A 24,257-nucleotide genomic window follows, 5' to 3' on the forward strand; every position below is an offset into this window, starting at 1 on the left:
CCTCGCTGGGAAGGCCAGGCTGGCCTGATGGGCAGAGGCCATGGGAACCGCGTGTTCACTGGGGGAGAGCACAGACACTGTGCTATTGGTTTGATGTGAATTTGTGTGTCTGGATTTCTCATAGTTCAGTATTACCCTCAATTCTGTACTCCCCCAGCCAGTTAGCATCTTTGGTCCGAGGCCCCTCTAATGTGGTTTCCTTCCCAGAGCCTGACCTCAGGCCGAATCAGCTTGGTCCTTCCTGCTCTGGTGGCCCCCGGGGTGTTTTGCATCTTTGTCATTACAGTTTGGGGTATTTCACAGACAATACGCAGCTCATTGTCTTGACATCACAGCTCCTTGCTTGAGGCCTCCTGTGTACTGAGCACTCGCCTCCTTTGAGCTGCATTAAATTGAACTTGGTTCAAGTTTCCCTGTGACATTTTGGAATATTGTTGGATTGTGTGTGTTTATGTGAGATAATTGATGATGTCTTCTATTTTGAATAACAAGAAGATACAATCTTGAACTACGCCTTGGCTTTTTCATTCTAGCAGTTTTTCAAAAGTTTTCTGGAAACAAATGCGGGTGGATTTCAGAGTTTACCATCATAAGGAATGCACAACCCATAGGCAAAATTTGCATTCTTCCCATTTCATTTATGAATTAGGAGGAAAAAATAACATTTCATTAATAGTGTAATTGAAAATAATTTTTATGTGATCGGCAGGCCTGGTTTTCTGTTAGCAACTCCTAAACAAAATAGCCAAGCCTGCGCTGATGGAGGTTCTTCTTGGCGTGACGGGGCTAACTCCCTGCTTTGTTTCCGCTGCAGGCGGTGACTGCGGAGCCCAATGTGCACGGCGGGCGGGAAGGCCAGGCTGGAGGCCCCCAGGAAGAAGGCCTGCGCGTGGGGCCGGGGGACATCGAGGCGCGCGTGGGTCTGAGCCGCGCTAACCTGCGCCCGCGGGCCCCCGGCCCGGACAACATGACCACGGCGCAGAACGGCCACGGGCGCGGAGCTGCGGTCCCTGGTTCCATCTCTGACCCCAAGGACCCCGGCATGGGAACCCACCCGGCGTGCCGCAACGGCGGCTGTAGCGGCGGCGGCGCGGGCGCCCGGGAGGCACGGCTCAGCCCGGCCCGCATCCTGCGCCTCTTCTCTGCCGGCCCGGGCAGGACACGCGCCGACCGCGAGCGGCCCCGGCCTGCCGGCCTCGTGGGCAGCTCGTCCACGTGGAACGCCCTGGCCTCCTTTCGGAAAATGGGCTCTTTCAAAAAACTCAAGTCCTCGGTCCTCCAGGGCATTCAAAACCGGGAGGGGTGGGATGCGGCGAAGGAAGGAACCTCAGATCGAGACACGGGCAAGTCCATCCCCAACGGCGCGGCGGCGGGGGCCCCTGCGGGCAGGTGCGCTCTGGGGCCCGGCTTCGCCTCCGACGGCTCGGACCCCGAGGATCCGGACGACGGCTTCGCGCGCGGCGCCCTCCGGTCGCGGAGCCTCCGTCGTGCCTACGGCCTGGGGCGCATCCGCCTCCTCGATCCGGAGCCCCCCGGGCCTGTGGCATGTGAGGCCCCGGAGCCCCCAGCGCGCGAGCCCGAGCGGAACGGTGTCTGCCGGCGCAGCAAGAGCACCGACAGCCTGACCTTCCTCGGTAAGAGCTCCTTCCGGAGGAAGTCCGCCTCGCACCTGGCCGAGCTGCGGGGCGCTCAGGAGGGCCGGGGGCCTCGCAGGACGCTGAGCGGCTCTTCCGCCGACTCCGACAGCTCAGGCGGGGCCCCCATGAGGCCCAGGCGCTGGAGGAGCCCGCTGCGGGTGCCGGACCTGGCCCGGGTGCTGCGGCTCGCGGGGGGTGGCACGGCCGGCCGGACCGGGGACCCCGGGAGCACAGCGTCCGGGCCGCGGCCGCTCAGCCGGCTGCACGATGACTACTCCCGCCGCGCGGCTGCTGGCCCCGAGGGGCGCGGACGGGGGCGCGCGGAGCCCCGAGACCCGGGCCCGGTGGGTGCAGGCGGACCGCCCAGGGCAACGGTCCCAGTAGGTGCCGCTCCTCGCGCCCAGGGCTCTGCGTCCAGCCCACCGGCCCGGGAGATGTCGGACAGAGGCTCCGATGAACCGGGACCTGGCGACCGGTTTCCCTCGGAGCCTGAGCACCCTCTTGGGCCCCCGAGGCCCACCACGCCTAAGCCCCCCAGCCCTCTGAGCCCCGACGCAGCGAGTGCCAAGTGTCCCAACAGTGTCAGCGCGCTGTCGCTGAGCTCAGCGGACAGCGAGGATAGGGCCGAGGGGCCTGCCCAGAGGGAGCAAAGTTCCGGGTGCTCTCAGGAGGCCGTGCCAGCAGCCTGTGACCAGGGCAAGGAGGACAGCGGCGCCGGCGGCCACGCTCAGCCCAGCCTTGGAGGGGTGGACGGTCCAGAAAACAAGACAGAAGAGGTAAGGATCCCTGGTGGCCTGCCAAGCAGGACAGGTGCCTGTCAGCGCCACCCTCCTCCCACTGAGATGGGCAAAGGTGGTCCCTTCACCTGCCTGGAGGCAGCGCCCGAGCTGTGTTGCTTTCAGGAGTCTTCTTCTTCGGTTGCTGTTTCTCAGGTTAAGAAGTGATTTCTCTCTTTGTTGTGAAATGTATCGCTGTTGTGTGAAGCTCCTGGAGGTGGCATTTATACAGCACAGTTCCTCCAGGAGAGATGAGCCCAGCTGTGATCTAGATTTGGGAGAAAAGTTGAAGGCATCTCTCTTGTACCCTATGCAGCTAATAGGGGCTCTCAAAATTCTAATCTTTGAGACATTATTATTATTATGAGCTTCCTTCTCCTTCTGCTTTAAACTGTTTCCATGTCCTTTTCAACAGAGTTCATGTGAATGAGATTCTTTGTTAAGAGGCCATTACATGTTCTAAGTCGGCTTCATTTCCCAAGAGTGAATTAGAAATGTGCACTGTTATACCTGTCAACCCTGAGTGATGATAGCTCAGAGAAATTTTTATGATGGTTATTGTACTTATTTTTAGAGTAGAACACAAGCATCTCATGAATCAAATTCACTAATAACTGTCAAGGCTCCAAGAGCAATGTTCTTTTCATTTCCTGTCAAGGATCCAGGCAGCCTTACTGTGTAATTTCTACTCTATAAATGCATTCAGTAACGTTCCCTTACAGAGCTGAGAGCAAAGGAGATGCATGCTTGTGTCTGTATTGCAAAGGATTCTTCCCATAAGATCCTAGACTGTGTGGTTGTTGTTATTCAGTCACTCAGTTGTGTCCAACTCTTTGCGACCCCATGGACTATAGCCCACCAGGCTCCTCTGTTCATGGGATTCTCCAGGCAAAAGTACTGGAGTGGGTTGACATTACCTCCTCCAAAGGATCTTCCCCATCCAGGGATCGAACCTGTGCCTCCAGTATTGGCAGGCGGGTTCTTTACCACTGAGCCACCAGGGAAGCTAGACTATATCACAAGTATAAATTGTGCCAGCAGTAGTTCCTTCCCACTGGCCCCCAGAGAGGACCTCAGTTTTGCCTTCATGCCTGCAGAGAGCGTGATGATGCAGCAAACTTGGAATCCAGGGCAGCCTCTGGACTGTTTTGTAAATGCTGCGTTATAGGGAGCCTACGAAAGGGAGCCTACCACAGATCGCTTTCAGGAGATCTAAGTCCGCCTCATGGGTCCCTGGGTAGCCAGAGGGCGAGACTGCCTCACTTTTTTCTGGATTCAGGCTTGCATGGAGACCTCGGGGCCAATCTGTCTTCCGGAGGTCCTGTTTGTTGATGACCACTTGCTCATTTGCATATTCCTAAAAGGAATCCGTGGAGCCCTTGTAAGGAAATGGGAGTCAGTGCCAGCCAAGGGAAGCGTCCTGCCTCTGCCATGGGCTGTGTTATTCATCAAGGCCTGAGCCAGTTTGGGCTTCACTTCTGCCTGGATAATGAGATGACCAGTAATTCCTTACACCAAGCAGCCTGTCCTGCCATACTGAGAATTTTAGGACACCTCCCTCCTCCTCAAGAGGGATTTGCTGTGGTCAAGAGGGTTCTTTGTGTTAACGGTGGGGATTTCATTTTCTGTTTAACAAAATTAATAATAATTTTTAAAAGCCATTAAAGTATTTTATTCCTGAGCACATATTAATTAAATATATTCAAGAGTTAGTTTCTAACTTAGTTACTTCCCAGGGTAATTTTTGACTGTTAAACAATTTCACATTTATATTTGCTGTTCTTAGTTTATGTCACTTAATTTCTACCCACAAGAAATCACTGAAGAGAGAAAGCAGGACACGAGTAGTTAATAGTACATGCATGTTGATAATGCTACAGATTTTCTTTAAGATGTTTATTACATTTTTAGGTTGCATTTATTTCTGCAAAATTCTCATGTAGCACGTCAAACTTCCTCTTATGTGTGCTTGTTAAAGTAAATGTCGAATAGAGAAAAAACTAATTTTGCCCAATTTATGTTGTGTATGCTGGTAGTCTTCAGTGTTACTTGCAGAGAAGTATTTGTAAAATATAACATGAAACCTCCTCTTTTATTTTGTCATTTAGAAGCAAAGTACAAACAAAACGAACCAGAAAGCACCTTGCTTTAAAATGCAGCAATTCCAATCTTCCTGGGTTAGAAGCAGCATTTGTCAATCTTATATAGCCACAATAAAACTAAATATCAGCCTTTACTATGTTTTAATGTACACTGTGTTATTTTTTTAGTTTATCAATAGTATGGTTCCACTTGTGGACTTCCCAGGTGGACCTAGTAGTCAAAAACCCGCCTGCCAGTGCAGGAGACACAAGAGATGTGGGTTCGATCCCTGGGTCCAGAAGATCCCCTGGAGGAGGGTATGGCAACCCACTCCAGTATTCTTGCCTGGAGAATCCCATGGACAGAGGAGCCTGGAGGGCTACAGTCTGTGGGGTCACCAAGAGTTGGACATGACTGAAGCAACTTAGTACGTACGTAGTATGTGTGATTCCACTTAAACGTTTAAAGCTAGCTTGAGCTATGGTTATTGTTGAATTTTAAAAGATTGTAAGCTGTACATTTTAAAAAATGCTTATTATCATGCAGTTTTAAATAAAGGAGAATAACTTTTTAACTTAGAATCATTTAGAAATAAAAGTGGCAATCTTTGAAAAACTGCACACAGTGGAACGAGACTGTGTGTCCCCAAATCACCTCCATAGCATTGTATTCCTGCCACCTAGTGGTAAACATCGTGTAACAACAATGACCTGGGGAATGAAACTGAAGTTGTTACTTGGTTGAAAAATGCAGTTGAGCGTTTATGCTTGTTCCTTATAAGGGAGCAGGCACAGGGTGTAGTGTGGTTGCCGGTGTCCCTGCAGAGTCACCCAGTAGCTCACTGGCTGAGTTAGGGCCCTGTCCTTGGTCCTGCAGAAAGGATGCCTGGGTTCCTGGTGGTGCTGAGTGTGCCACAGATGAGCTCTTTCAGGTGATGAGAATCCATTGTAACGCCTTTACATGGAGCTTCAGACTTTTAGTTTGACGTTTGAGAGATGCCCAGCATTGGGCAGACCCTTAAACACCTCGAGGGTAGAGCACAGGAGAGCTCCCTCTGTCTTGGAGGTCTGTAAGAACTGAGGAAATTATGTGTTGAACGCTCGGTTCAGTGTTTCCCAGCGGCCGTCGCGATCTGCTATTCACTGTCCTTTTGTGATTTCCCATCCTCAATTGACCTGACTCCTTCAGACAGGGGCCAGGTAAGGTCAGTGTTTTCTAGAACTGATTTTGACACCCACCGTGTTACACTGTTATGGATCAAATTGCCGAGTCCCCATCAGGTTCCGGACACTCAGATATAGCTCTGAGGAACAGTGGGCGATGTTGGGGAGACGATCAATGACCTAAGATGTATCTAAGTCATAGTAGAATACGCTGAGTGAGTTAAGCCCCCCAAAAGGGGTAAAACCGTGATGCTGAGGGAATTCACAAGGGTTGTAGTTCTTACCCACACACCAAATCCAGGCAGGCTTAATAGGGGTGATCACATCTGGTTTGAAGAAGGTGAGATTTCTGCTGGTAGTTATAGAGTGGAAGTGGAACAGTTCAGTGGTCAAAGACACAGAGGTTTTATGTGATTTCACAGAACAGGACACAATAGTTTGATTTGGTGTCCCGGGGAACCATCCTGGTCAAGCTGAAATCATTAGGTTCAGACTGTGGATTCTTGGATTCCATATAAAGAATCTGTATGTTACTTGATAAGCATTGAGGGATCAGAGATGTCTTTGAATAGAGAAGGGCCAAGCTCAGAACTGTGTGTTTGAAAAGTTAATACACCATCTCTAAAAAAAGAGAACTGGGGAGAAAGATGACCAGAGAGAAGGCTATAGGAATTTATTGCCACAGAGATCTCAGAGGTAACAGAGCTCTGAAGCGATGGGAGGAAATCCAGCACGTGAGGAAGGACGGAGAGTGAAGCAACAGACGCAACAACGAAGACCCAGCGCAGCCAAACATAACTAAACACATGAATATTCTTTAAAAAGATACCCCAGTGCCTGAAATATACTGATAGTACCTTAAGATTGCTTAGCTTAATATCTTTATTATTAATATCATTAGCATATATTGTTTTAATATGCATATATTTTATATGTTTTACATTTTAAACATTATATTGTAGATCATTAGCATGTAGCATTTATTTTATATATTTTATACATTATAAATAGAAATTTTGTTTTATTTTGTCATATTATTTACCATATAATTAAAACTATGGTATTATTTATTATTGATATTATTACTACTAATAACAAAGCATAAATATTAGCTGTTATCAGAGTCATTGTTAGTTAAAATTGCCACCTTCAGTCAGTCCTTTCAGTACAGACCAGTTAAACTCTGCAGATCACGTTCCACCTTCCAGCCAGAGTTTCTCTGAGTCTGGAATGGGCCCAGCCAGCATGCACAGGAAGGGCACAGACCCTGAGCCTCAGCCGGAGCTTGTGCCTCAGAGCCGTGACCTGGACCTGGAACAGGGCCCGCAGGGGAACAGGTCAGGCACTGAGTGTGGACCCCTGCTGTCTCAGCCAGGCTTGTCGTGGTCCTGATGTCCTGTAGGTTAGGTTTGGGCGTTTCTCTTCCAGCTCTGCCCAGCTAACTCCTGGTTCAGGAAGGAGAGGCGGTAACTCCTGAAAGAGTTAAACATGACTTGTAACTCTGGTGTTTCCACCGAACTCTTATCAACTGGACATGAGCGTCTGTAGAGTACAAACGCCAGGTCCCAGAAATGGCTTTAAAACCTTTCAAGCCAGGAGGAACGGTGGTATAAAGCATTTGGTCTAAAATATGTTGACCGTCAATGGCTACTCCCCCTTCAGGGAGGAGGGGGATGGAATTTTACCAGCTCACATTGGAACTCTAAAAATGTCATTGACTCATCCAACTAAAAGTATGCATAACAACCTCTGTTTATCCGACTTGTTCGGTTAATAAAGGTCCTTCTCAGCTGCCCTCTCAAGGTCAGCATTTTTGGGTTTACTTTAGATGCTGGGTAAACTGAGGCCTGGAAAAGGTATCACCCCTCCAAGTCCTGTGGCTGGGCCTGAAGCCAGGCCTCCAGGGATACCAAAGCCTGGGGAGCCTCTGCTGGGATGCGCATGCAAACACATTCTGACCATTTCTGGTTTCCCAATCTTTGGTGCAATCCTTTCATCTTCCTTATCTGTAAAACAGAATTTAAAGTATCTACTGTACGGCTTTTAGGATTAAATGAGGTGGGATCAGTGAAGGCCAGTTTTGAGATGCTGGCGTCATTGCTGTCTGCACGCTTCCTCACTGTTTTCTCTTGTCCCTGCATCCAGCATCCTTGCCACGGAGCGTGGACCACATCCTACCTCCGCGGGTCCTTGCCCAGAGCAGAGTCCTTTTGGTTTTCTGGGTGGAGTTGGCAGCTTGGGGTGGGCTGGGCCGCTTGCTAAGGACCTTCATTCCATCCCTCTCCTGGCAATTTAGGTGCATCATCCGATGGCACAAGAGAGAAAGTTGTGTGGACAGTAGTGGGCCTGTGGTTCTGGGGCCAGAGCCATGCCATGTCCGGAAGGTCAGAACCTCAGGTGGGGTGGATGGCCCTTGGACACAGTGTGTGACTGATCCAGTCCCTGATATACAGCATAAATGTGTCATATGTTTACTTACAGCGTGGTTCCACTGCGCGTCTGGATTTGTTCTTTCTGAGGCATAAATTATTCATCTGAAATACTTATACTGCAAGTTTTGAATTAAGCACACTGGAGATCTTTTGCAGCATCCACGTTAGATTCTCATGAAACACCAGGCGCCGCTCCTGGTTGTGACTTCCCTCCCGTGGTCCCTGTACCCACAGCCCCAGACTCTTAACCAGGGTGTTCTTGCTGAACAGCCATCTCACCAGGCTCAGGGTTTACTTGACCAATCAAGTTCATTGGCTGGACTCTTGTCCCTTTAAAGGAGGGGTGACAGATCTAGTCATCATCAGTGAGAGCTGCCGAAAAGAAAGAATCCTGGGAAAGTCGTGTCCTTTTTCTGACTCCCCCCCGAGTTCTTTTTATAAAGTCATGTCTGGGTGTAGGGTGAAAACTGCTTCCTTGACACCCAGAACTGCTCACTTATTTGCTCCTTTACCCACCAATCCCCATTCATCCCTTAACCATTCATGAAGGTTTCTAACAGCTGGTTTCCCAGACTTTGGGGATGTGATGATAGAATCAGATCATTTGGAAAGAATGTAAGTAGCTGCTTTCATGTGACACCCAGATAAATAAATCAAGCCTATAAAAATATAGCAGTGATTTTAACAGAGCCACAGAAAACAGAACTTAGAGCCCAGGGGAATTTATGAGGTTTTCTTGCAGGAAGTGATACTTCACTTGAATGTTGAAGGATGAAATTTCCAGGTGGACAGGGGCAAAAAGGTATAGTGGAGGGAGCAGCCGTTCCCTCATTTCCAATTGCATCAGATAACGTGTGGCAAACAGTGACTTGTTTGGTGTGGCTGGTGAAGCTGGAGCTGGAAAGGCACATAGGATGAGGTTTTGAATCGCCAGCCATGATCTGATGTGTGTCTTACTGAGAGTCTTAGGAGAGTCTTAGCCACGCTCCTCTTAGGATGGAAAGTGGATTAGAGACACGGGAGAGAGTTACTGCTTCCACGAGAGCCGTGAACAGATTCCTTCTGAGAGGCTGAATGATGGCAGAACATAGTCATCACGTGGGTGGGGCTGGCTGGAGAGGGAGGGGGACGAGTTAGGGGTGCCTGAGATCTCCTCAGCTGAAACACAGAGGCAGGCATGTTTATGAAGGTGCTGTTCCGTGTTCTAATCCAGAAAGCCTTGGTTTCCTGGATTCTGCAGGCATTTAGGGCTGATGAGTGGCATGACTGTACTGCTAACTGTGGCTCGAAGTTCACTGACGCTGGGAACACAAACACCATCCTTCATCACCCTCCCCAGAGAGTAAGCCGAGCCCTGCCTCCCTGCCTCCTTCCCTGCATCCTGATTCCTCTCCGTCTCTGTATAGAGGAGTTCAGACGGCATCAACAAGGTCTCCTGTCCAAGAAGGTGTAGAAGAACAATAGGCTTCTGTCATGTTCAGCTCTAAAACACGGTTCTTGATTTTGGAACATTTTTGTTGTTGTTCAGTCATGTCCAACTCTTTGTTGTTCATTTTGTTGTTCAGTCACTCAGTCGTGTCCAACTCTTTGTGGCCCCATGGACTGCAGCACACCAGGCTTCCCTGGAGTTTGCTCAGACTCACGTCCATTGAGTCAATGATGCCATCCAACCATCTCATCCTCTGTCACCCTCTTCTCCTCCAGCCCTCAATCTTTCCCAGCATCAGGGCCTTTTCCAGTGAGTCAGCTCTTGCATTATGCTGCTATTGATTCTGAGATAGTAGGACGGTGGCGGGGGGGGGGGAGGTGGTTGTTAAGTCCCCAAAATGGAATTCCTCTGAATGATTATTATGAAGGCAGGGGAGGGGAGACCTCAAGAGTCTAGATTTTTCATAGTTATCAGTAAGGGTCTTTTTATGCTCAGAGAACTGCATGATCGGTTGTAAATTGTGTCAGCGTGAACGTTAATATTTGCATTTTTAATGAATTACCTATTCTGCCCGTCAAACAAGTTACAAAGGCCATAGGCTCACAGACTCTTTTCAGCACATTTAATCATCAGTTTTACACCTGTCAGGACAACTGAAGTCTGTAACACCAGTGTTGAACTCTCCAGGGAGAGAACAAGCATTAATTGCTCATGTGTTTCTCTTTTGAGGGCTTCCCAAGTGGCTCAGTGGTATAGAATCCACCTGCCAATGCAGGAGATGCAGGTTTGATTCCTGGGTGGGGAAGATTCCAAGGAGAAGGAAATGGCAACCCACTCCAGTGTTCTTGCCTCGAGAATCCCATGGACAGAGGAGCCTGGCGGGTACAGTCCATGGGGTCACAGAGAGTCAGACACGACTGAGCTCATACACACAGAGTCAGCAGTATTTCTCTTTTGACTCCATATCCAGCTTTCTTCCCACAGCCTAGGGAAAGTACTTAAAACTGTACTAGGAAGCAAGGGTTAACGAGGCCACACACAAGTCTGTGTACAGACGTTGATGATGGGTGTGAATTGGCAGGTCTAGGGCAGGCTTTCTGAGCCCTGGGTGGTTCTGCGCTGAGCTGCTGGACTGTGAGAAGGTGGACCAGGTGGGGCTCCGGCCCGGCCACCTACACTCAAAGAGAATGTTTCTAAAGCAAGGGAACACTCTTGGAGAACATGGATGTGGTTCCCTGCTGTTCTTCAGAGCGTTTGGGGGCCACTGCCTGCAGCAGAGTTGGGGTAGGTCTTGGCTCGCTGGTGTCTGTAGTTCTAGGAAGAGTCGCAATCAAGCTGTGTCCCCTGGATGGCCGTATTTCAAAGTACGTAAAGTTTGCTCAATGATTCAGTTTTAGAATTTGCGAGATGCTTCACATGTGTCTTGCAAGGAATGTGTCTTCTGGCAAAGCCTCGCTGTTCAGATGTGAGCTTCAGTCTGAGGGGTTTTTCCCCGTCTGTCCCTCCCTCCCTCTGGGCTTCTGCTTTGAGTCAAGTGTACATTTTGGTTTTATGTATCACAATTCTGTACCACCCAGAATGTGAGCCCTCTCCTTTCCTGTCTCCGGTGGGGCTGCGCAGTGTCAAAGCACAGCCACAGCCGGTTCTCCCCAAGCTGCCCTGTGGGCATGAGCTTAAAGGAGCCAGCATCTCATTTCCTGCCTCTGCACACCTTCCTTTCACCCGCCCCCATCGCTTCCTGGAGCGTGTTTGCTCTCAGAAGGATTTGTTACCTGATCATCTAAGACAGCCGCTGGTTTTCCTAAACCCATCTGTCTGTCTCTCTGTTTTTTCTTTTCTGTATCAATGAGGAAAGCAGGTTGCGTAAGTGCAAAAAAAAAAAAAAAAGAAAAACCAACAACTGCCTGTAGATTTGTGATCAGTTTATTGTCTGCAATTTTTTTGTACTTCTGTTTTTTCTAGCATGCTGTTTCTGAACCTTTTTGTCACAGGATGATGATATAAATGGGTTTATTCTCACGTGTGCTTAAGTTGTCTGTGCTGTTTGATTTAGTAAATGAATTAAGCAACCCATAATAGCCTGTTTTTATATGTACATACTGCAAAATAATAATAATAATACAAACTTTTCCCCAGTCACTCTCATATTTTCCGGTGGCATCAGAGGAAAATGTTTTAATACACCCTCTTATGTTTTTTTTCTGGAGGTATGCAAATTAAACTGATAAAAGATGACTTTTATTCATGTGAATAAGTGGGAGTTCACAGAAAACTGTGACTGGAAGTGGTTAGTGCATCTTAACAGGGGAAAGAGGTAGGAAAAGCCACTTATGGAAAATGAGTGACTTTTAAGAAAGATGAGGACCCTGTAGAATAGGTGAGAGACAGGCTAGTTTTGTGCTGGTGTCTGTTTAGCTGAGGGCTTCTCCTCTTAGTGATAAGAGTCAGTCTTCCCTGGTAGGAAGGAAAAGAGTACCTTTTCCTTGCAAGGAAGGGAAGGGATTTATGTCAACCAAGTTCTCCTGCTTTCAGGGAAAAGGAAAGCCTGTTCTTACGTGTCTGCAGCTCAAAGTGGTGTTCATTCGCCATGGTGTATTCTGGACCCCATCCATGGTGACTTGAATTGGAATAGACGTCCGGGCTGTAAAAATCGAACTGGCGGGTCAGAAGGGAGTGGAGTTTGCCAGAGCCCACTCCCTTCTGAGCAGAGGTGACTTGGTATATCTGGAGAAGGAAATGGCAACCCACTCCAGTATTCTTGCCTGGGAAATCCCATGGACAAAGGAGCCTGGTGGGCTACCGTCCATGGGGTCACAAAGAGTTGGACACGACTGAGGGACTAAACAACAACGTCTTGGCATATGGGCACATCGTGGTGTAGTGGGGACAGGTTACAAGGCCCACACTTGGTGTCTGTTGCTGCTGACTGTCTGCGTGGCCCTGAGCAAGTCACCAGACTTCCCTGGGTCTCAGATCAGAAGTACGTGACCTGCATTTCAGGTGTCAGTTGCCACTGATTGGCGAGAGGCGGGGCTCGTTGGACCAGTCCTCAGGGCAGGGCTCTGGGGGTTTGGGGGTGGGGAGACATCAACCAGAGTGGCTGCTCTGCCTGCCCTGCTGTCTCCTGACTTGCTTGGTTGTTCCAGCCCTCCCTGGGTGGGGTTCTGTTTTACTTTCAAATCGTTGTTACACAGTGTCTCAGGATGGAGGAGCTGAGGGCACCAGGCTTCTAGGGACCGCTGCCTGCTCTGAGCCCAGACGTGGAAGGTCTGTGGGTTGAGCCCTCGTGGTGGTTCTCCCGCACAGCTCTTTGAGAACAGTGACTCACCAGGGCTTAGGTGGATGGGCACCCTGATCCTCACGTTTGCATTTTGTCCTCCCAGCGCCCAGATGGGAGCAGTGGCTGAAGCAAGTCTGCAGACCTCAGGCAACTTGCCTGGGGCCACAGAGCCAACCCCAGGCCCAGGCGGACTAGATAGAAGTCTGCCCACTCCCACACCTTGGGGGTTCTCCTAGTACATGGCATTGCCTCTGAAACAGCCACTTGAGACTTTGGGAAGTGTCGAATTCCGGGCGGCAGACTCTCCACCTGTGGGGTTGTCTGGTCTGGAATCTGAGATCCTGAGAGGTTAGTGGTGACTCGTTCAGGCACACCCAGCTGGTTAGTAGGCTGATCTGGTTTAGTGCTCACCCCATCATACCAAGTCCCCAGGTGTTGGGCCGAGCAGCAGCCCAGACTCAGTCCCCTTAAGACACATTGTCTGTGAACCTGCTGAGAGAGGGTGCCTTGGATAGCAAATGCAGCCTCCGGGCCATTTCTCCTGCAGGTCTGTGTTACCTGAGCTTTATTATTTATCTGTTTTATTTATAGTAGTTGTGTACATGGGCTTCCCTGGTGGCTCAGTGGTAAAGACTCTGCCTGCAATGCAGGAGACCCAGGTTCTGTCTCTGAGTTGGGAAGATCCCCTGCAGGGGGGTATGGCAACTCACTCCAGTACTCTTGCCTGGAAAATCTTGTGGACAGAGGAGCCTGGCAGGCTGCAGTCCATGGGGTCACACGGAGTCGGGCATGACTGAGTGACTAAGCCACAGCAGCGGCAGTGTGTATCTGTCAGTCACAGTCTCTCGAGTTATCCCTCTCTCCCCTTATCGCCTGGTAACCATAAGCTTGTTTTCTATATCTGTCACTCTTATTTCTCTTTTGTAGGTAGCTTCACTTGTACCCTTTTTTTAGATTCCACATATAAGTGATATCACATGACACTTGTCTTTCTCTGTCTGACTTCACTTATGATAATCTCTAGGTCCATCCATGTTGCTGCACATGGCATTATTTAATTCTTTTTAAGGCTGAGTAATGCTCCGTTGTATTAATGTATATGTACCACATCTTCTTTATCCATTCCTCTGCTAATGGACATTTGGGTTCTTTCCATGTCTTGGCTATTGTAAATAGTGCTTCAGTGAATATGGGGAGAATGTATCTTTTTGAATTACAGTTTTGTCTGGATATGTGCTCAGAAGTAGGATTGCTGGATCATATGGCAGCCCTGTTTTTAGTTTATTAAGGAACCTCCATACTGTTCTCCATAGTGACTTCACCAAGTTACATTCCCACCAACAGTGTAGGAAGGTTCCTTTTTCTCTACACCTTCTCTGGCATTTGTTGTCTGTATATTTCTTGATGGTAGGAATTCTGATTAGTATGAGGTGATAACCTCATTTTAGTTTTGGTTCACCTTTCTGTAATAATGAGTGATGTGGAGCATCCTTGCATGTGCATTTTGTCTGTCTGTATGTCTTCTTTAGAGAAATGTTTATTTCACTTTCACCCATTTATTTATTTATTTATTTTTGCATTGAGCTGAATGAGCTGTTTGTATATGTTGGAGATTAACTCCTTAGTTGTCTCTTTTGCAAATATTTTCTCCCATTCTGAGGGTTGACTTTTCATTTTCTTTATGGCTTCCTTTGTTGTGTAAAAGTATACTACAAAGCTACAGTAATCAAAACAGTATGGTACTGGCACAAAGCCAGAAGTGTCAATCAATGGAACAGGTTAGAAGGTCCAGAAATAAACCCACATGCCCACGGTCAATTAATCTATGACAAAGGAGGCAAGAACATACAATGGAGAAAAGACAATGTCTTGAATAAGTGATGCTGGGAAAACTGGACAGCTACATGTAAAATAATGAAATTAGAACATTCCCTAACATCACACACAAAAATAAACCCAAAAATGGATTAAAGACCTCAATGTTAGGCCAGGTACTATAAACCTCTTAGAGGAAAGCACAGGCAGAATACTCTTTGACATAAATTGCAGGAAATTCTTTTTTGATCCACCTCCTAGACTAATGAAAACGGAAACAAAAATAAACAAATGGGCACTGATTTTCTTAGTATCTTGTATGATGGTTCATCATGGGTCACAAACATCACTACTGAAATTTAATCACTACCGATTAAAGACAGGTTTGCCTCTTCTCATCCATGTTTCAGTCACTTTTTTCTGGCACACAGTCAGCTTGGTGGGGAGGGATGGGGGCTTGTTCTCACTGCCTTCCTCGATATCACCCTTACTTAACTTGTTCGCATTTGAAAAGGTTGTGACTGAGGGGTCCTGGAGGCAGGCTCCCCCACCAGAAGAAGAGAGGACGGAGGCTCAGAGGATCCCCAGGAGGAGACTGGGGTCTGGGAGGAGGTCGAGGCCCCGACCACTCTCGGACTATGGCCAGCTGGTCGCCCGAAGTCTGTCTATCCCAGAAGACGCAATCGCCATGGACCCCCAGAAAGAGGACACTGCGGACAGTGACCACCAGCCCAGCGTGGCCCCCACAGACCCTGAAGACCAGACTCCTGCCGGGGGCTGTCCCCGGGGGGGCCCGAGAAGACGCCCCATCTCTGTGATCGGCGGGGTCAGCTTCTATGGGAGCAGCCAGACAGAGGAGGGGGAAACCCTCCTGCCCCAAGTAAGACCAGGCGTGCTGCCCCCAGGGCCTCCTGGCCTCTCTCCTCTCGCTGCAGACTTCCCAGACACGTTTTCCTTTCTTCTCTCTGCCTCGGGGATGGCGGCATTTGCTCACAGCCTTTCTTCCTGACTCTGAAAACATGCATGAATTAGAACTAACCCACTGACATTTGGATGGCTCTGACTAATCTTCTGTCTTTCTGGGATCTCAGATAATATGTGAAACTGGTTTGCTGTTTGTTCTGAATCATCTGGGGAAAGTAGCCGTGTGTATTTAGTGAGCTTCCTCAAAGAAGAAATCTGGAAAGAAAATGCCATTTATCCCTAAAATGGAAAGACAAGAAGAAAATTGATTTTTTCTAGATGAGAAAGTAATTTTTTCTGCCATTTTATTACTCTTTACATGTCAGCTGCAGCTTTGTAACTGTTTTGACAGTAGATTAAAATCTTAATATTATTCCCTTAGTATATTTTAGAAATTCAACAAATGCTTATCAATTACCCAGAAAGCCCTTTGAGGATACAAACATTTAAATAAAGGCCCCCATTCAGAAGGAGTTTATATTTGGTGAGGTCTTATCCCAGCCATGGTCAAGGGTCCACAGAACCATACATGAGTAAGTGTGGGTTTCATTTTTCCTTTTTTTAACTTGCTAGTTGATATCATAAATAACTCCGGAAGAAAGTGAAAATGTTAGTCACTCAGTCATGTTCTACTCTTTGTGACCCCGTGGGCTGTAGCTCACCAGGCTCCTCTCTCCATGCAAGGCATCCAGGCATCCAGGCATCCAGGCAAGAATACTGGAGTGGGTTGCCATTCCCTTCTCCAGGAGATCTTCTTCAGGGATCAAACCCAGGTCTCCTGCATTGCAGGCAGATTCTTTACCACCTGAGCCACCAGGGAAGCCCTAAATAACCCACACATTCTCTTGAAAAGGCAGTAATATATTGGTATTGGATTTTCTGTTTCCATTCTCCCTATAACCCTGGCACAGTGCTTATTTATAGCAAGTGCCCCCAAAATCTCTTGCTTAATTGAACTAATTTGAATTCAGTCAAGGTGAAAGCAGATTATGTTGAAGAATACTGCAGATTTTTTGCTGTGTTGAGATGCTCTATATGCGAGGAAATAATTCTGAAGGTGGCTGTCCTCACCATGGTATCACAGGAAATGATTCTGAATGGAAGCAAATCTGTTCTAATGTGAAACACAGTCTAGGGGCAATCTAAGCACTTAAGATAGTTTTTCACTTCAGAGCATCCAAAAGGAGCATAGTAAGATAATTTTCTGCCCCCTAACCTTGTTTAGGGAACTGGGTAGAGAAATACTGAGAAAGCCTATGGAAAGCATGGACCAACATGGCCTTCAGTGTCGTTTTAGGGACGACTCGTACGGAAGATCCCAGGGGCTATAGATGGTTCTAAATTGGTGGAAAACCAACTCTCCTTTTAGACAAAGCTCACTGTCCTGTTAGTTAAGGTGAACGAGAACTGTGTTCCACAGATGCTGGTCCCTGCCTGCGGGTGGGTGTGTGTGTGGTGGGGGGCGGTGTGGGAAGGAACTGTCACGGGCCTCAGTCACTGGCACCGCCTCGGCTTCCCTGGGGGTGCTGCTGGACGCATGTGGGTGGGGGCTGTCACTTCCTCCACCGGGGTCTTTCCTGAGTGTCCCCGCGGTGTGTCCCGACCGGTGGCTGAAAACCTGACACCCTGGGGGTCTGCACTGGGTTTCCGCGTTGGAGGAAGATTGCCCTTGAGCCTGTGCAGCCGTGACCTGGGGCTTCGAGGCTCCCAGCCCCACTTCCTGCCTCTCCTCACCACCCCTCCTTTCCTCTGCAGCCCGCCGCCCGGCCGCCCGTGCCCGCACACCAGGTGCCGCCCTACAGGGCGGTGTCAGCCCGGCTGCGGCCCTGCGCCTTCTCCCAGAGCACCCCCATCGGGCTGGACCGCGTGGGACGCCGGCGGCACCTGAGAGCGTCCAACGGTGAGTCTCACAGCACCCCCCGGGCAGGTCCCTCTCCTGGAGGCGGGTGTGGAGTTGTTGCTCAATCCGGGAGCCCGGTCCGTTGCGCCCGTCTGACCTGCCCTGGGCCCACTGGGTGTCAGAGCCACCTTTGCAGGGGTAGGCCCGGCGCCCCTGTCCAGAGAAGGTGCCCTATGGGCTCTGCGTCATCCCAGTGACCTTAACCTTGAGAAGTCTGGGTCCCGCGTTCCTGCTGTGGTGATCTGACCGTGAATGGGCTCCTGGGGATTTGTCTTAACCCTCTGAAAGCTCTTCCTGAGAGTTTGAGATTCACCCATACTGTTTATCTAATAGATGGTATATGCATGGAAGACTTTATCTAATAAAGCCGTGCATATGCCAGCCTGGGACTTACCCAGTGAACACTTGCCGACCTGACTTTAGGTTCCTGAGCACGGACACCGATGTCTGAGCCAGCCTGCTGGTTGGACAGTGGCCTGGCCGGCTCACAGGCGGGGATAGGATGGGCAGTTTTGTGGGGCAGACACCCTCCCAGGTCCTCTGAGGATTAATTCATCTGATCTCAGCTCTGTGCTAGGCGGATGCTCTTGTGATCCTCGCTTTACAGATCAGAAACCCCAACAGTAAATAGATAAACCACCCAGGAAGTGGCAAAGAAGGAACTTGAATCTACAATCAGGTAGAATTTTCACTGCAGGCCCATGTTTTTAACCACTGAGCTGTGCTGACTCTTTAAATAGAGACAATGGACAGCTAGCCAGTCTCTGCTAACTTCAGTGCTGACGTTTTCTGTCTTGTCTTTGAGGACGAGCCTTGCACATGAGCATGAGTGAGGGACAGGGTGCTCAGAGGCCTCGCCAGCTCGCCCTCGGAGGGCACGCCCTCCATGTGACAGTGGTGACCGGAGCCACAGAAGGGGCGGGATTTAAAGAGTGTCCTTTCTGGAGACTTGAAGGAGGGTATTGCTCGGTGTCACTTAGATTTCAGGGAGTGGGAGGAGGAAGGACGAGGGCGCGTGGAGAAGTGACCCAGAAATGGTTGTCCTGGGACTGTGTCCTGGGAGGTCCGTGCCTGGGGCTGAGCGATCGGCCTGAACGTATGGCTGAGGAATTGTCCCCTCCTCTCCCACCATCAGGTAGCCTGGTTTCTACCCCAGGAGGAACCCAGTCTGAACTCTCATCAGACAGGGCGACAAGAAAGAGGAATTGGAGGGTGGCTGGGGGCCACGGAAGTTTTCGAGCATCTCTTGATTTGTGTCCTCTTGGCTGAGCAGGTGGGGCCCCTGGGATCGTGCCCCCACCCTCATCCCAGGGCCCCTGCCTCTCCTCGGGCCCGGCTTCTATCCACACTGGTTCTGAGCACCTATTCCTGTTCGGTTCTTACTGCCGTTTCCCTGCAAACTTCCCTGTGGTTACTGGAATAAAGCCCCAGCCCCGTAAGGAGTTCACAGGCTCTGCCCCCTGCCCACCTGCCATCTGCGCCTCTCCTGTCTCCCACCCGCTCTCCTACCCGCCACCTGGCTCACACCCTCACTCTGCCCAGAACCTCCTTCCTTCCCTTCACACACGGCAGCGTTTGTTCTGCTCAGAACTCAAACCCACTGCCCTGGGGACCCCGGTGACAAATGCATCGTTGGTCATCCTTCTGCTCAGCAGTCCCTTCTGTCCCACTCAGTCGTCAGCGTCCGGTGATGTATCTCAGGAAAGTTGTTACAAGGAGAGAAAAGGCTCTGAGCGCACAATGTCCTTCCCAGCGTTACTTGTGATGGAAAGAAGTCAAAGCAAGTGTCCACTTTCGGTGGAACAGTGAGCTCGGCGTCTATGGATGACCGCTTCAAAACAGCTTACAGCATCTTCAGGAAAAAGTCTGTAACGACAGGGAAGGTGACCACTGTAATGTGAGAAAAGTGAGGGAAAAAAGGAAATAAAATCACACATATATTGTTTTTTACTAGGGCTGCTGTCACAGAGTACCACAAACTGGGTCCCTTCATCAGCAGGACAGAATTGTCTCCATTCTGAAGGCTGGAAGCAGGGCAGATTCCTTCCAAGGCCTGAGGTGGGGACCCTCTGCCGTTTCTTGGCTCCTGGCGGCCTCGGGTCCCCTGACCTCAGCGTCTGGCTATATCTCCCTGGTCTTTGCCTTCATCTTCACGTGGTGCCCTCAAGAATTAGGGGCACCATCCTAATGACCCCCTGTCAGCTTGATCATTTATGAAGAGCTTGTTTCCAAATCAGGACACATCCTCGCTGGTACTGGGGGTTAGAATTTCAGCATCTTTTGGGGGGTACACATTCAGCCCATAACAAACCATGATCGCAGCCCTATGCAGCATGCTCACATGTGGCCAAAGGTTTAACACGAGTGTGCAAAAGTGAAAATACTGTAGTTAGGTGGATAGGAATGTGGATGGTTTCTCCTCCAACCCTGTACTTACACAAACAGCTTATTTCTGGAACCATGTTTTGTTTTGAGTTTAGTGTTCTTTTGTTGAGAAGTAGCAAAAACTAACCCTGCCTAGCTGGAGCAAAAAGAGACTGTCTTGGGAAGGTGTCAGATGTCCCCAAAATTGATGGGGTGGCTGGAAATGCATGTAGGAAATGCCTGGCAGTCAGGATGGCCCCTGGGAGTTGGGAAGCCATGTGGAAGGAGCCAAGGAGGACACCATCCATCTGTCCTTGAGTCACTCACTCAGGAGACAGAGTCCCAGGAAGGGGGTTCAGCCCCCCAGCTCAGGTGACAGGTCCACAAGCTCAGGGCACGGGGGCCAGGAGGAGGGTGGGTCCTCCAGGGATGAGGCGGCAGGTGTGTGGATTCCCCGACTGCGGTGGAGGAAGGTCGCTCCTGCAGGGAAATCATTCATTCATTTATTCAGTGTCTGCCAAGGGCCTGCCATGTGCTGGGAGCACAGCGAAGCCCCTTTCATCTCACAGGTCCTTGTGCGGGGACGATGAGTTAACAAAGAGCTGTAATACCGCGGGGGCACCGTGAAGAAGGGTGAAGCATGTGGAGGTTGTTCTTTGGGGGGAGGGGGTGGCGCATGCCACATGGTGCATGCTTGCAGGATCTTAGTTCCATGACCAGGGACTGAAGCCAGGCCCTCAGCCGTGAAAGCGCAAAGTCTTAACCACTGGACCGCCAGGGAATCCCCAGGCATTCGTTTTTTAAAAGGTCATGGCACAGCAATTCCTGTCTAATGAGAACCCTCTCAGTCTTTCCCTGGAAGCAGCTCAGAGGCTCACCGGTCACTGCTGGCGTCTCCAAGTCCAGGGCTTCTGAGCAGGTGCCTCCCTCCTCCAGGCCCACCACTGTTTGCCAGAAGTAAATTTAAGCAGCACACACGTCTCCAGTGGAAAGAAGTGGGAGGAGAGGAAACAGAAAACACGAAGACATCACGCGTGCATACGCGCGATACCAGGAAAGGACGTACCTCCCCTCTGCGGCCGGCGGTGGGGCACACGTGCTGTCTCTCCCTCTGCAAGTCTGGTCTCCGCGCACTCCAGACCCCCTGCCCCTCGCAGCACCTGGTGCTTATCTTGGCCCTCTGAGGTGCTCCAAGCCTTTTCTCCAAGATTCTGAGCTGGCAGTGGTCCTGCTTGCTTCTAGTCATCACGGTCTCCTTTATTCCCCTCTTAGTTGAAAACCTGTCAGTCTACAAAAAAAAGAAAGAAAAATGTGTGGAGCATCAGGTCTGAGCCAGGCAGCACTGTCCCTGCTGGAGTAAAGCAGAGAATAAAGCATCATGAAGCATGTGTGTTCCCGCATTTAAACAGGAGCAGTGAGTGGATACGCAGGGCTCCCTCGGGCACTAGTGTGCCTTCTGGAGAAGGTGAAGGTGGGAGTGGTGGAGGGTGACCTCGTGTCTCTGAGGAGGTGACCTTGGAGCCGAGACTTGGAAGATGAGCAGGGAGCGAAGATCTGAGGGAGCAGAGGTCCCAGTCAAAGGAACATCGAATGCCCAGGTCAGGCAGGGGCTTGGTGTGTCCGAGGTTCAGTGAGAAGGCCGGGTGCCTGGAGCTTGGGAGTCCAGGACGGGGGAGGCCGGGGCAGCCCGGAGGCTGGAGAGAGTCTGGATAGACAGGGCATCACAGGTCTCGAGGAGTCAGGGTTGTTCCAAGCGAAGTGGAAGCCGTTGCCAGCTGGGCTTCAGAGAGCAAGGCCGTCGGGGAGCGAGGCCAGAGGAAGGAGGCTGATTGGAGGTTGCCGCATTTGTCCAATTGGGAAATGCTGGTGGCAGGGACCGCAGAGGACACCACGTGCTCCCCGGGTGCTCATTCCTCGTGCACGAGGAGGCTCGCCAGCCCAGCCCGAGCTCAGAGCCAACGGCACCAGGGCTGGGACACTGCTAGGAGCCCCTCCTGAGAGGGGAAGAGATTCAGCTTTGACAGAGCAGAGTTACTGGGTGGAAAGAAAACACTTTGCAAGTGTATCATTAAGTGATTGTGAACTCCCATGTTGACCCCTTCGTTTCTGCGCTGCGGTGAACAGCAACCTCTCCGGGGAGATTCTAGCAGGACTCTTGATAGGCAAGACAAACAAATCCAAATCTAGAATAAGTGTCTCTTCCAGGAAAGACAAACCACCTATTGTGAAAAGGGTCCACTGTAATCAGCTTCCCACAAGTAGCCGTCTGGGTCCTTCAAGGCACTGTATCATTAACTTTGTTGAGGGGACACCGTGGTTGAGCCCAGGTTTGGCATCTGTTTCTGCCACCAGGGCTGTTTTATTTTTTGAATCCGCTGAGTCAGCATCAAGATGACCAGGAACAAAGATGGGCATTTGCGGGGTGGACATAATGTCACACAGTTGTTAAACAACCTCGTTTGCAGTGGATTTCCATGGGACGGGTGGTTTCCTGTGCTGGGGCGTGTTCTGATATGTCCAGTGACAACCTCCCCGGAGCAGTCCAGTAACCCACAGTGTCCTTCCCAAGCTCCTCCAGGGGCTCCTCGGTCAAGCCATTCACTCTGGTCCACATGCGTAACCTCTACTGAGGCCATCTCCTCTCAGTCAGAAATTTCTGACAGAGCATCGCTTAGATGCTGGGGGACCGCCCTGTCCTGGGGGCTCCATCACCAAGGAATTCACGGGAAGGAAGGGTTGTAGAAATGGGACCCCCCACCCCACGGTCTTCTGGCTTCTGCCTCAGGAGGAGGCTCTGAGTCGGAACCAGTTTAGATTGGGGCGTGGAGCGAGATCCCCGGATCCCTGTGGTGGCGGCTCATGTGTGCCTCCTGCCCATTGACTTGGGGATTTCCTGCCCCACCAATCAAGCAGCACCTTCATGGAGTCACTCGTCAGTTTTGTCCCCTGGGACCACGTGATAAGTTTAGCACAGCCGGAGGTCTGGTGGGAGGGACCATCCCAGTGACCAAGCTGGCCCTGCCCCCCAGGACAGAAAGGACATCTGCTCTTCTGTGTGGACCTCCCACCGCCACGGGAGTCCTGGACCCCTTGGCCCCTGGCCCACTAACAGAAGCTGCCGTGTCCATCATATGGTTTGGGAAGCCCGGGGGATGGTGAGAACCTGACAGTCCAGCTCCAGTATTCCTGTCTCCCAGACCCCTTCTTCTCCATCTGCCAGAGGCTTGCCCCTCAGCTGCCTCAGAAATGGGCAGCCTGGGGGCCCGGTTCCCCTCCCACCAACGTACTGGAATGCACCCAGCTCAGGAGCTGTGTGTTACTTGCAGAATCCCTGGTAGATGCCACCCAAATGGACAGATCTGGTTTGATCTGAATTGTGTTTGGTAAATGTAGTGTGTGGACCTTGTTTGGATTCTGATACCAACTAACCAGCTATCAAAAGGTCATTTTGAGATGAGGAGGGACATTTTCACATGGACTCAGTATTTACAGAAGGAATTACTGTCAATTTTGTTCATTATCATGATAATGATAGTGTAGTTATTTTTCAGTCCTTATTCGTTTGGGTGCATACTAAATATTTGTTGCATGAAATGATATATTCGAGATTTGCTTTAAAATATCCAAAAAGTCATTGGGAACTAGTTGGAAAAGATTGATAAAATATTGATCCTTAAGGGTTCATCATATAATTTTTCTACTTCTGAGTTTGTTTGAAATCTTCTAGAATAAAACCTTTTTAAAGTAGTGAACAGTATATTTCCTCCTCCCTGGTCAGGTGCTCTCAAAAATCTTCAAATCAAGATGTGCCCCGCAAGTAACAATTTCTCAAAATGTAGAGATTTGAACGTAGCAATTTAATTTTTTTGAGAGGTGAAGACCTTTTCACCTTTTAGGTGAAAGTGAACTCATCCTGCGTTCCCTTCCAGAACTTTCCCTTCTCTCTCCCTTTGCTTAGAGCACCGTCTCATCTTCCTGGCTCATGTGTGTCTGAGGAGAGGTGACATGGAGCAGTCCTGGGTCATGTTTACCCACTGCTCGGGTGTGGTGTTGGATAATAGAATTCCACCGTGAGTCACTGTGGTGCTTTTATCAAGTTCACGGCTGGGAGGCGCTGGCCAAACCCTGTGGCTTTATTGGCAATGGAGTCTGTGCCCCTTGATCTTCCTTGGGTCTGAGCAGCTGTGCCTGTGCGTGCTCACTTTTTCTCAGGGAACTGTCTTCACTGCCATCTGCGCTTTTCCTTTATGACATTTTTCTCTTACATCCAAGACAGCTTATTCCATGGCAGCCTGAGTTTCCCAAACTTACTTCTGTTCCTGCCATCCTCCCTCCAGTAACTGGTCTACCTGTTCTGGTCAGAAGTCCAGTTTGATCACCCTTCAGAATTCTTATTCTCGTGTCTATGCATGCTTC

The 24,257-nt window shown here is 50.0% G+C and overlaps 1 protein-coding gene across 3 annotated transcripts in view; it reads left to right on the top strand.

Moving 5' to 3' along the window:
- Window positions 1-24,257, top strand: part of SPATA13 (spermatogenesis associated 13) — a 107,655-nt gene that overhangs the window by 45,568 nt on the left and 37,830 nt on the right. For 2 of the 3 annotated variants that reach the window (XM_043891706.1, XM_043891707.1), the window contains exons 2-4: window positions 815-2,413; window positions 15,129-15,494; window positions 17,333-17,477. In XM_043891706.1, coding sequence (XP_043747641.1) covers window positions 968-2,413; window positions 15,129-15,494; window positions 17,333-17,477 — 1,957 coding nt within the window. In that variant the 5' untranslated portion in view covers window positions 815-967. Of the gene's footprint in view, window positions 1-814; window positions 2,414-10,668; window positions 10,884-15,128; window positions 15,495-17,332; window positions 17,478-24,257 lie in introns of those variants that run through there. The other variant, XM_043891708.1, reaches the window with a different exon arrangement.

Source organism: Cervus elaphus, chromosome 30 (assembly GCF_910594005.1).
Source record: "Cervus elaphus chromosome 30, mCerEla1.1, whole genome shotgun sequence".
In the NCBI taxonomy this organism is placed as follows: Eukaryota; Metazoa; Chordata; class Mammalia; order Artiodactyla; family Cervidae; genus Cervus; species Cervus elaphus.